This window comes from Eucyclogobius newberryi, unplaced genomic scaffold, assembly GCF_026437365.1.
Source record: "Eucyclogobius newberryi isolate DKJ021-1_F unplaced genomic scaffold, fEucNew1.0.hap1 SCAF_6, whole genome shotgun sequence".
NCBI classification, from domain to species: domain Eukaryota; kingdom Metazoa; phylum Chordata; class Actinopteri; order Gobiiformes; family Gobiidae; genus Eucyclogobius; species Eucyclogobius newberryi.
This window is the reverse complement of record NW_027316278.1, coordinates 3180909-3194056: the sequence shown is the minus strand read 5'-3', so window position 1 is coordinate 3194056 and position 13148 is coordinate 3180909. Positions and strand designations below refer to the sequence as shown.

At 50.1% G+C, this 13148-nt stretch overlaps 1 protein-coding gene across 1 annotated transcript in view; it reads right to left on the bottom strand.

The window, feature by feature from the left end:
* Window positions 1-8460, bottom strand: part of LOC140347084 (disintegrin and metalloproteinase domain-containing protein 9-like) — a 34866-nt gene extending 26406 nt beyond the window's left edge. Inside the window, exons 1-9 of the mRNA XM_072433416.1 lie at window positions 8347-8460; window positions 7682-7740; window positions 6494-6572; window positions 3943-4019; window positions 3346-3550; window positions 3114-3179; window positions 2803-2874; window positions 1704-1873; window positions 515-596 (exon numbers count right to left, since the gene is read on the bottom strand). Coding sequence (XP_072289517.1) covers window positions 515-596; window positions 1704-1873; window positions 2803-2874; window positions 3114-3179; window positions 3346-3550; window positions 3943-4019; window positions 6494-6572; window positions 7682-7740 — 810 coding nt within the window. The 5' untranslated portion in view covers window positions 8347-8460. The remainder of the gene's footprint in view (window positions 1-514; window positions 597-1703; window positions 1874-2802; window positions 2875-3113; window positions 3180-3345; window positions 3551-3942; window positions 4020-6493; window positions 6573-7681; window positions 7741-8346) is intronic.
* Between the last annotated feature and the right edge of the window lie 4688 nt (window positions 8461-13148).

Genomic DNA, 13148 nt, shown 5'->3' with positions numbered 1-13148 from the left:
GGTCTGTGGGGGTCTGAAGGGGTCTGAAGGGGTCTGTGGGGGGTCTGTGGGGGGTCTGTGGGGGTCTGAGGGGGTCTGTGGGGGGTCTGTGGGGGGTCTGTGGGGGGTCTGAGGGTGTCTGAAGGGGTCTGTGGGGGGTCTGTGGGGGGGTCTGTGGGGGGTCTGTGGGGGGTCTGTGGGGGGTCTGTGGGGGGTCTGAAGGGGGGTCTGAGGGGGTCTGAAGGGCCACACCAGGAAAACGTGAGCATAATCTGACACGATGACATCACAGGTTCAAATCGTGTCCTTAGTTTATTGTCGTAGTTGTTTGCATCAAAAACATGAGATTTTTGACAAATTGTGGTATTTAAATAAAGAGGCGCGAGGGCAGAGACATTCAGCAAATGGCCCAACTCATGACATCGCCATGGTAGCAAACACAATTGTGCCACGCCCTAATCCACTGTCCCACCGCGTCACCTTCAATCTACAGACGAGTTTGTGTTTGTGATTCATAATCATAACATGTTCTCACAGCATTGATTCCTCCTCCGTGACTCCGAGAACAGACGGTGGACACGAAGGCCATTCCTGCCGTTCCACCAAACGACTTCTTCCTGAAAACAACAGAGAAAAGAATCAGAAACTGGGGCCCCGACCCTCAGACTGGAGCCCCGACCCTCAGACTGGAGCCCCGACCCTCAGACTGGAGCCCCGGTCCCCTGTCGGTTTGTGACAAAATTAAATCACAAACATTAAAATGTACATGGACAAACTAAAATGCTGCGCTAAGCTTCATCTTTAAACAAGTCTATTTGAGGTTAAAGTTCATGCGACAGGTGAAACGACAGGTGAAACGACAGGTGAAACGACAGGTGAAACGACACATTTGCCCAATATATAATTACTATATTTTCTGATTTGACTAAACATTTTGCCCCGTTTGTCCCAGTTGGACAATTTATTATAATTATAATTTATTATTGTACTTCCTGGTTGGCCGTGAGCACAGATATGACATGAGGTGATTCCACAGCTGTTACCATAGCAACCAGACTGTAAACAAGAGCCAGACTCCACATAAATGACACAACAGTTCTGATCTGACACAATAAGACCATAAAACACCTTTATTTAGTCCAACCATGGTTTAAACTGTCTCTGTGTCGCACACTGATGACATCACACTGATGACATCACACTGATGACATCACACTGATGACATCACACAGGGATTCAGCTCCACTTCCTGACATTTTAAAGGTCCCATAACATGCAAAATCGACTTTTCAGAGCTTTTAACCTTCTTACATTGCTATTTGTGCTTCATATATGTCCAGAGTGTTTTATTGATTGATTCCCACACACGCGCTCTGAGACTACGTCACGGGTGGGCGGGGCACACACGCGCTCTGAGACTACGTCACGGGTTGGGCGGGGCACACACGCGCTCTGAGACTACGTCACGGGTGGGCGGGGGAGCCAGATGGCTCTTCACAAGGGTTAGGGTGCATTTCCGGGTTGGTGAGGGGGTCCAAGGTCTGGGTGATATTGCTTAACTATTATGTTAAGGGTGTTGCACAACTCTTATTATTATCAACTATACACTTAGGATAGACTACCAAACGTGACAAAAAGCATATTATGGCACCTTTAAACTCTTGATGTTTCAGCATGTTTCACAAACTGCGACTTAACAGACGTAAATTAAAAGGTTAGCGTACAGGATGAGTTGGGCGGAGTCGTGTCGTCGCCGTGGCACCAGCTCCTTCTCTCGCCACTGCGTGAACCTGCTCAGAACCTCTCCAGCGCCTCCTTCTGTGCTGAAGGGGTTCTGCTGCGTCCAGATCTCCAGACCGACCAGCACCACACGAACGTTCAGCTGCACGTAGATCTGAGGAGGAGGAGGAGCAGAGGATGAGAGGAGGAGGAGCAGAGGAGAGGAGGAGCAGAGGAAGAGAGGAGGAGCAGGTGCAGAGGATGAGAGGAGGAGGAGCAGAGGAGGAGGAGCAGAGGAAGAGAGGAGGAGCAGAGGATGAGAGGAGGAGTTCAGAACCAGAGGAGGAGTAAAGGAAGAGGAGCAGAGGAGGAGGAGCAGAAGAGGAGGAGCAGCAGAGAAGGAGGAGCAGAGGAGGAGGAGAGGAGTTCAGAACCAGAGGAGGAGAGGAGGAGCAGAGGAGGAGTTCAGAACCAGAGGAGGAGAAGAGGAGGAGCAGAAGAGGAGCAGAAGAGGAGCAGAGGAGGAGGAGCAGAGGAGGAGCAGGAGTTCAGAACCAGAGAAGGCGAAGCAGAGGAGGAGCAGAGGAGGAGGAGAAGCAGAGGAGGAGAAGCAGGAGTTCAGAACCAGAGGAGGAGAAGCAGAGGAGGAGGAGAAGCAGAGGAGGAGGAGCAGAGGAGGAGGAGCAGAGGAGGAGGAGCAGAGGAGTGGCTAAAGCGAGCGTGTACAGGAACAGTTTTGCCTCATTTCTTTGACTTCTCTCAAAGCCTCGACGCCGCGTTTGAACCTCTCTTTATGTCATGCTCATGCTAATGCTAATGCTAATGCTAATGCTAACATCAGACGCATTGTGAGCTGGAAATATCAGATTGTGCCTCTGGACAAAGCGAGTGCCGCGCGGCCATAAACAGGAAACGGCTGTTGCTAACGCTTTACGCTAGCACTGTGTCGCTACGGCTCCACATATAAGGCCGGTCTAGCATATAAGGCCGGTCTAGCTGCCGCCGCACATGTGCAGTAGCGATTTGACTGGGTTCGTCTGGCCGCAGTTACACGGACTGGACACTGGGGCGCGCCCACACTTCAGCGGCGGCAGAAGGACTCACGCTGTCGATGAGGTTGGCGAGCAGCACCATCTGCTCTCGCACCGCCGTGTCGTTCTGCTCCATGAAGTGAAACTGAAGACACAACACAAACGCTTCAGACACAAACGCTTCAGACACAAACGCTTCAGACACAAACGCTTCAGACACAAACGCTTCAGACACAAACGCTTCAGACACAAACGCTTCAGACACAAACGCTTCAGACACAAACGCTTCAGACACAAACGCTTCAGACACAAACGCTTCAGACACAAACGCTTCAGACACAAAGCACAAAAGTCTCGTGAGACGACGCTGGAGATGTTTCTGACCCGCTCGTTGTCCACCACCAGCAGCAGCTCCACGAAGTGAGTCTGGTGCAGCACCGCCCTCTTCCTCTGGAACACAGAACGTTCACCCAGGTCACCATGGAAACCACGGGTTCAATGACTCAATAGTTAAGTCCCGGTTTAGTCCAAGTTTAGTCCCGGTCCTGACCCGGTTTAGTCCCGGTTTAGTCCCGGTCCTGACCCGGTTTAGTCCCGGTTTAGTCCCGGTCCTGACCCTGGCGTGTGGTCTGTGGTGTATTTCTTCTGGACCGGACTGAGCGCGCTCTGTGACATTCCTGTGGTCGTCATGGTGAGCAGTGCCACACCCCCTGGGCTGTGATGTCACGTCCTGTAGGCGGTAGACCAGGTGCAGGTCCTGGTCCTGGTCCTGGTCCAAGGGTTCGATCCCAAAGCTGTGCTGGTTCAGATGGAGAGCACCTCTGCACAAAACCACCACATATATGATCATCACTGTGAAGAGGGGGGGGCTTATTCCTGTGAAGAGGCGGGGCTTATCACTGTGAAGAGGCGGGGCTTATCACTGTGAAGAGGCGGGGCTTATCACTGTGAAGAGGCGGGGCTTATATCCGTGAGGAGGCGGGCTTATATCAGTGAAGAGGAGGGGCTTATATCAGTGAAGAGGAGGGGCTTATATCAGTGAAGAGGCGGGCTTATATCCGTGAGGAGGCGGGGCTTATATCCGTGAGGAGGCGGGGCTTATATCCGTGAGGAGGCGGGGCTTATCAGTTCTACAGTTTGGAACAGGAAGTGGAGCTGTTTCTTTTATTGTGTTTTGTGCTGAAGTGTAAAATGATGATGTCATAGTCCAGACCTGAGTCCGTCGCAGACGCTCAGAGCCACAGACGATCCTGCCACGCCCTCCACCTCGCCGCTGTAGTGACAGTGATCCTGAAGACAACAAGCAAACAAACAAACAAACAAACAAATAAACAAACAATAACACACGGAACAGAAAGCTGAAAAATAAACTGTTCAGATTTGAATCAATGGGAGTTTTTGTTTATAGGAGATCTTCTACTGAAAGTGTTTTTCAGACTTCCTATAAGTGATCTGTTCTTCTGGATCTACCTCTGTATCTACCTGCGTTGCAACAATGAAATTTCCCCATGTGGGACAATAAAGGAATATCTTAACTTATCTTAAACATTCTCAAATTAATAATCACCATATGTCAATCTTTATTTGGTTAAAAATTGATTTTTAAAGTTGTGATGTCTCATGACACAAAAAAACTATTAAAATAAAGAATATTAAACTGATTTGACACTTGACAGTTGCAGGTTGTTTTGGGCCTGAAACGTGAAGAAAATCTGCCAAAAATGTTTTGTATAAACTACAGAACGATAAAAGATGTTCAAAAGCAGACGGAGAGTTTTAGTTTGAAAATGTAAAAGTGTTTAGACCAGTTTTAGTCCTGCTTTAGTCCTGTTTTAGTCCTGTTTTAGTCCTGCTTTAGACCAGTTTTAGTCCTGTTTTAGTCCTGTTTTAGTCCTGTTTTAGTCCTGCTTTAGTCCTGTTTTAGTCCTGTTTTAGTCCTGCTTTAGTCCTGTTTTAGTCCTGTTTTAGTCCTGCTTTAGACCAGTTTTAGTCCTGTTTTAGTCCTGTTTTAGTCCTGTTTTAGTCCTGCTTTAGTCCTGTTTTAGTCCTGTTTTAGTCCTGCTTTAGACCAGTTTTAGTCCTGTTTTAGTCCTGCTTTAGTCCTGTTTTAGTCCTGTTTTAGTCCTGCTTTAGACCAGTTTTAGTCCTGTTTTAGTCCTGCTTTAGTCCTGCTTTAGTCCTGCTTTAGTCCTGTTTTAGTCCTGTTTTAGTCCTGCTTTAGTCCTGTTTTAGTCCTGTTTTAGTCCTGCTTTAGTCCTGTTTTAGTCCTGCTTTAGACCAGTTTTAGTCCTGTTTTAGTCCTGCTTTAGTCCTGTTTTAGTCCTGTTTTAGTCCTGCTTTAGTCCTGCTTTAGTCCTGTTTTAGTCCTGTTTTAGTCCTGCTTTAGTCCTGCTTTAGACCTGCTTTAGTCCTGCTTTAGTCCTGTTTTAGTCCTGTTTTAGTCCTGCTTTAGTCCTGTTTTAGTCCTGTTTTAGTCCTGCTTTAGTCCTGTTTTAGTCCTGTTTTAGTCCTGCTTTAGTCCTGCTTTAGTCCTGTTTTAGTCCTGCTTTAGACCAGTTTTAGTCCTGTTTTAGTCCTGCTTTAGTCCTGTTTTAGTCCTGTTTTAGTCCTGCTTTAGACCAGTTTTAGTCCTGTTTTAGTCCTGCTTTAGTCCTGCTTTAGTCCTGTTTTAGTCCTGTTTTAGTCCTGCTTTAGTCCTGTTTTAGTCCTGCTTTAGTCCTGTTTTAGTCCTGCTTTAGACCAGTTTTAGTCCTGTTTTAGTCCTGCTTTAGTCCTGTTTTAGTCCTGTTTTAGTCCTGCTTTAGTCCTGCTTTAGTCCTGTTTTAGTCCTGTTTTAGTCCTGCTTTAGTCCTGCTTTAGACCTGCTTTAGTCCTGCTTTAGTCCTGTTTTAGTCCTGTTTTAGTCCTGCTTTAGTCCTGTTTTAGTCCTGCTTTAGTCCTGTTTTAGTCCTGCTTTAGTCCTGCTTTAGTCCTGCTTTAGTCCTGTTTTAGTCCTGTTTTAGTCCTGCTTTAGTCCTGCTTTAGTCACATTATTGAACACGATGACACTCGTTGGTTGGTGTGAATTGTCCTGACTCAGCGTCGTCAGAGACGGGAAGCTGGAGGTCAGAGGTCAGGGGACAGGAAGTACACGTGCACTCCCATCATGCATCAGTCTCATGAGGTCAGAGGTTAAACAAACCCAGAGGCGTGAGACCAGGAGCTGACACACACACGGGGAGGGCATCTGACACACACAGGGGGAGGGCATCTGACACACACAGGGGGAGGGGCATCTGACACACACAGGGGGAGGGGCATCTGACACACACAGGGGGAGGGCATCTGACACACACAGGGGGAGGGGCATCTGACACACACACGGGGAGGGCATCTGACACACACAGGGGGAGGGCATCTGACACACACAGGGGGAGGGCATCTGACACACACAGGGGGAGGGGCATCTGACACACACAGGGGGAGGGGCATCTGACACACACAGGGGGAGGGGCATCTGACACACACAGGGGGAGGGGCATCTGACACACACAGGGGGAGGGGCATCTGACACACACAGGGGGAGGGGCATCTGACACACACAGGGGGAGGGCATCTGACACACACACGGGGAGGGCATCTGACACACACAGGGGGAGGGCATCTGACACACACAGGGGGGGGGCATCTGACACACACAGGGGGAGGGGCATCTGACACACAGGGGGAGGGGCATCTGACACACACAGGGGGAGGGGCATCTGACACACAGGGAGACACATTACCTGCACAGGTGGAGTGGAGGTGTGCAGAGAGCCGTCGTCTCTGTAGGTGAACACAGTGAAGTCTGAAGGCAACAAGAGCCTGGAACACAACAACACAACCTTCTGTTACTTAAACCTGACGCTACACAACCTTCTGTTACTTAAACCTGACGCTACACAACCTTCTGTTACTTAAACCTGACGTTACACAACCTTCTGTTACTTAAACCTGACGCTACACAACCTTCTGTTACTTAAACCTGACGCTACACAACCTTCTGTTACTTAAACCTGACGCTACACAACCTTCTGTTACTTAAACCTAACGCTACACAACCTTCTGTTACTTAAACCTGACGCTACACAACCTTCTGTTACTTAAACCTAACGCTACACAACCTTCTGTTACTTAAACCTGACGCTACACAACCTTCTGTTACTTAAACCTAACGCTACACAACCTTCTGTTACTTAAACCTGACGCTACACAACCTTCTGTTACTTAAACCTGACGCTACACAACCTTCTGTTACTTAAACCTAACGCTACACAACCTTCTGTTACTTAAACCTGACGCTACACAACCTTCTGTTACTTAAACCTAACGCTACACAACCTTCTGTTACTTAAACCTGACGCTACACAACCTTCTGTTACTTAAACCTAACGCTACACAACCTTCTGTTACTTAAACCTGACGCTACACAACCTTCTGTTACTTAAACCTGACGCTACACAACCTTCTGTTACTTAAACCTAACGCTACACAACCTTCTGTTACTTAAACCTGACGCTACACAACTTTTTGTTACTTAAACCTGACGCTACACAACTTTTTGTTACTTAAACCTGACGCTACACAACCTTCTGTTACTTAAACCTGACGCTACACAACCTTCTGTTACTTAAACCTGACGCTACACAACTTTTTGTTACTTAAACCTGACGCTACACAACTTTTTGTTACTTAAACCTGACGCTACACAACTTTTTGTTACTTAAACCTGACGCTACACAACCTTCTGTTACTTAAACCTAACGCTACACAACCTTCTGTTACTTAAACCTAACGCTACACAACCTTCTGTTACTTAAACCTAACGCTACACAAGCTTCTGTTACTTAAACCTGACGCTACACAACTTTTTGTTACTTAAACCTGACGCTACACAACCTTCTGTTACTTAAAGCTGAGGCTGCAGTACTCACGTGTTCCTGCGGAGGCGCACCACATGGTCCTGACCCTCCACATTTATAACGTACGACATCTGAAACAAACCAGGGGGAGATTTATGTCTCTCTCTCTCTCTACTTTCTGCAGCAGATGCGCCGCAGTAGCCAATCAGAGATGACCCGGAAAAATCCTTCCGGGGCATACGGCCCTGTGCCCTGTGGTCACAGCCCTGTGGTCAACTGTGCCCTGTGGTCAACTGTGCCCTGTGGTCACAGCCCTGTGGTCACAGCCCTGTGCCCTGTGGTCACAGCCCTGTGGTCAACTGTGCCCTGTGGTCACAGCCCTGTGGTCACAGCCCTGTGCCCTGTGGTCACAGCCCTGTGGTCACAGCCCTGTGCTCTGTGGTCACAGCCCTGTGGTCAACTGTGCCCTGTGGTCACAGCCCTGTGGTCACAGCCCTGTGCCCTGTGGTCACAGCCCTGTGGTCACAGCCCTGTGGTCACAGCCCTGTTCCCTGTGGGCACAGCCCTGTTCCCTGTGGGCACAGCCCTGTGGGCACAGCCTATGGCGGAGCCCAGACGGGCTTCAGTTTTTTATTTTACAGAATGTCACTGACGTCTGTTTAAATTAAATTAATCTAATTCATGTAAATAATTTAATACAGTAAGATAAATAAATAGTCAGAGAGTGGAGACTGCACCTGATCAGGCGGCGCTCCATCCAGGCCCCGCCTCAGCCGCCCTCCGATTGGCCGCGGGACGGTCAGGTGATACGAGGACAGGTGCTGGGTCTGGAGCAGGGCTGGGGTCAGAGGGCAAAGGTCAGAGAAACAAAACACTAGACACCATCTTAAATAAGTAGCATTTATCTTGAGTAAGTTATAAAATATCTATATATACATATATATTATGGTGATCCTTCGCTATAACGTGGTTCACTTTTCGCGCTCTCGCTGCTTCATGGAGTTGCATCATGCATTGTGTTCTGCATTCTGATTGGCTAAACAGTCTCTCCGCGTCTTCTCTTCCTGTGTCAATAACGTTATGGATTCATATGGACACGTACGTAAAACCGCTTGCCAAATTGAAGTTAGTATTTCAGTAGTTGAGTATTTCATTGTATAATAACTGTAAAAAAATACAGGTTTCTACTTCGCGTATTTCGCCTATCGCAGGTTTGTTTTGGAACGTGACCCCCGCGATAAACGAGGGTTCACTGTATATTGTTCGGTTGGTTTGAATCCCGCTCTGGTAGAGCGGTCAGATCCACTGACCACAGGTTGGTGGTGCAGCTGCCTCAGGTGAATACTGCTGTTGTGTCCTTGGGCAAGACACTTACACTGCTGTATGATTGTGTGTGTGAATGAGGGTGCACGGTGACAGAGTGGTTAGTGCCCTCGCCTCACAAAAGAGATCGTGGGTTCGACTCACGGGCCAGACCAAGATCACATGATCTCTCTGGCTCCTCCCATAGTCCAAAGGTCAATCAGCAACTCTAAACTGCCCCTAGTGAATGAGAGTGAATGTTGTGAGCCTATGTCCCCCGCCTGAGGCCCAAAGTCACTGGGACTGGCTCCAGTCACCCTCCTAAGGCCCAAAGTCATAGGAGGGCAAAATCCCACTACGCTTTCTGAAATCCCACTACGCCTTCTGAAATCCCACTACGTCTTCTGAAATCCCACTACGTCTTCTGAAATCCCACTACGCCTTCTGAAATCCCACTACGCCTTCTGAAATCCCACTACGCCTTCTGAAATCCCACTACGCCTTCTGAAATCCCACTACGTCTTCTGAAATCCCACTACGTCTTCTGAAATCCCACTACGCCTTCTGAAATCCCACTACGCCTTCTGAAATCCCACTACGCCTTCTGAAATCCCACTACGTCTTCTGAAATCCCTCTACGCCTTCTGAAATCCCTCTACGCCTTCTGAAATCCCACTACGCCTTCTGAAATCCCACTAAGCCTTCTGAAATCCCACTACGCCTTCTGAAATCCCACTACGCCTTCTGAAATCCCACTACGCCTTCTGAAATCCCACTACGCCTTCTGAAATCCCACTACGTCTTCTGAAATCCCACTACGCCTTCTGAAATCCCACTACGCCTTCTGAAATCCCACTACGTCTTCTGAAATCCCACTACGCCTTCTGAAATCCCTCTACGCCTTCTGAAATCCCACTACGTCTTCTGAAATCCCACTACGCCTTCTGAAATCCCACTACGCCTTCTGAAATCCCACTACGCCTTCTGAAATCCCACTACGCCTTCTGAAATCCCACTACGTCTTCTGAAATCCCACTACGCCTTCTGAAATCCCACTACGCCTTCTGAAATCCCACTACGTCTTCTGAAATCCCACTACGCCTTCTGAAATCCCACTACGCCTTCTGAAATCCCACTACGCCTTCTGAAATCCCACTACGTCTTCTGAAATCCCACTACGCCTTCTGAAATCCCTCTACGCCTTCTGAAATCCCACTACGTCTTCTGAAATCCCACTACGCCTTCTGAAATCCCACTACGCCTTCTGAAATCCCACTACGCCTTCTGAAATCCCACTACGCCTTCTGAAATCCCACTACGTCTTCTGAAATCCCACTACGCCTTCTGAAATCCCACTACGCCTTCTGAAATCCCACTACGCCTTCTGAAATCCCACTACGCCAATCCCACTACGCCTTCTGAAATCCCACTACGCCTTCTGAAATCCCACTACGCCTTCTGATAGGGAGAACACTGCATTACAGGCCTGGACCGGGCTCCACGGCGACGGCTTCAGTTCTACACGTGTTTATTCATGTGTGAGAAACAGAAGTGAGTCTGAGACTGATTCATCCTTAAAACAGGAAATATTTACCCGAGAAAAGCAGAACTAAAGACTCAGCAAAAAAAAGATCATTTCCCACAAATGAACCACTTTTATCAGACGGGAAATAGTGTCCACTGATGCCTGAGTGATCCCAAGAGCTTTAGGCCCCTGGCAGGGTCAGTCCGAGTTGAAGGGTCAGACTAAGGGATCATCTCAAAATGGGTTGAAGCTGAAAAGACGTAATTTTTTTCGTCTCTCTCTGGACCCCCTCCCCCCTCAAAAGACTTTGTCTGGCTTAACATCAAATGTTAACGCGTTGATAAAACGATAGTATCTTGATGGACCTGCTTCACCTCTAGTGAACATTCCTGAACATCCTTTGGTCTGTTTATATTTAGAAGTTATGAACTCTGCAAATAATGTCACTTGTCACTCATGTTTGTTTACTCAATCCACATGGTCCACGGCGCGCTGTGGCCAGCGCGGGGAGCGGGGCGGATGCTCCCTCGCACAGGCCACTGCGCGCCGTGATCACAACGCATCGTGCGCACGGACCACGGTGCGCGCACGGGCCACTGCGCGCCGTGCTCCCCCGTACGCACTCCCCGTGCTCCGCGCCGCAGTCGCCGCCTAATGTTGGCCTAATGCTCGTTGCTGAGAGAGTTTTTTAGCATTTCAAAACAATGACACAACGATGTATTGAAGCTTCAAAGCAACAAAAAGACGAAATGTAGGTTCAACCCCCCAAGACGAAAAATATGTCTTTTCAGCTTCAACCCATTTTGAGATGATCCCTAAGAGCGGTTCAGAAGCCCCTTATGAACAGAGAGACATCAAGGCCAGTGACGTCGCCCGTATTAGCGTTACCAGAGCCCCACCCTGGAGCCAGGCCTGGGGTGCTTGGTGGCCATGGGGCCCGGCCAGGCACAGCCCGAACGAGCGACGTGGGGCCGTCCCCCCGTGGATAAACCACCTGCAGGAGGATCCATAAGGGGCAGTGTGATCTGGGCGGCAGTCGACAGCAGGGGCCTCGACGACAAGATCTCCGGACACAGAGACTAACTCTGGGGACATGGAATGTCCCCTCGTTGGGGGGAGGAGCCTGAGCGATTCTGACTAGATATAGTCGGCCTCCAGCACAGTTTGGGCTCTGGAACCATCTCCTCGAGAGGGGCTGGACGCTCCACTTCTCTGGTGTTACCCGCGGGGAGAGGCGGGGCTGGTGTGGGCGGGGCTGGTGTGGGCGGGCTTATAGCCCCTCAGCTCAGCTGGTAGGGTTGCGTTCCTTCGCCTTCGGGTGGGGGACAGGTCTCTCATTGTTATGGCGGCCTAAGGGCCGAACTGCAGTGCAGAGGACCCGGCCTGCTTGGAGTCCTTGGGAGGAATACTGGACAGTGCACCGACCGGGGACTCCGTTGTTCTACTGGGGGACTTCAAGGCCCACGTGGACAATGACAGTGACACATGGAGTGATGGGGTGATCGGGAAGAACCTGAGCAGTGTTCGTTATGGACAATCCGTGGCACAGAAGTCCAATAACTGAACACCATGTTCAAGCACAAGGGTGTTGAAGCCCGGTGGTGGACACCGGAAGCAAAGGATGTGGTCAGGCTGAAGAAGGAGGCCGATCAGGCCTCTCTGGCTTGTAGGTCTCCTGAGGTCATTGACAGGTATCGGCAGGCCAAGCGAGCTGCAGCTCGTGCTGTCGCAGAGGCAAAGACCCGGGGCTGGGAGGAGTTTGAGGAGGAGTTCGGGGAGGAGTTTGAGGAGGCCATGGAGGAGGACTATCGGTCGGCACCAAAGAAATTCTGGCAAACCGTCCGGCGCCTCAGGAGGGGGAAGCAGTACTTCACCAATACCGTTTACGATGCAGGTGGAGGCCCGCTGACCTCGACTGGGGAGGTCGTCGGACGGTGGAAGGACTTTGAGGACCTCCTTAATCTCACTGTCACGTCTTCTGAAGAGGAAGCAGAGACTGAGGACATGTCCATCACCCAAGCTGAAGTCTCTGGGGTTGTTGTTAAACTCCTCAGTGGCTCCGGGATGAAATCCGCCCTGAGGACCTAAAGTCTCTGGATGTTGTAGGACTATCTGGGCTGACACGTCTCTGCATCAGGGCGTGGCTGTCGGGGACAGTGTCTCTGGACTGGCAGACCGGGGTGGTGGTCCTTCTGTTCCAGGGGGACCAGAGGGCGTGTCCCACTGCAGAGGGCGTGTCCCACTGCAGAGGGCGTCCCACTGCAGAGGGCGTCCCACTGCAGAGGGCGTGTCACACTGCAGAGGGTGTGTCCCACTGCAGAGGGCGTGTCCCACTGCAGAGGGCGTGTCCCACTGCAGAGGGCGTGTCCCACTGCAGAGGGCGTGTCACACTGCAGAGGGCGTGTCACACTGCAGAGGGCGTGTCACACTGCAGAGCCCACTGCAGAGGGCGTGTCCCACTGCAGATGGTGTGTCCCAGTGCAGAGGGCGTGTCCCAGTGCAGAGGGCGTGTCCCACTGCAGAGGGCGTGTCCAGGACTTTTTGGAGCTTTTACAGTAAAATCAAAGGAAACGCGTCAGAACACGATCTGTGTCGTGTTTGTGAACGAGATGAAGAAAAGAACCAAAGGTGTAACAGAGCAGAAGAAGAGCAGAAGAAGAGCAGAAGAAGAGCAGAAGAGCAGAAGAAGAGCAGAAGAAGAGCAGAAGAAGA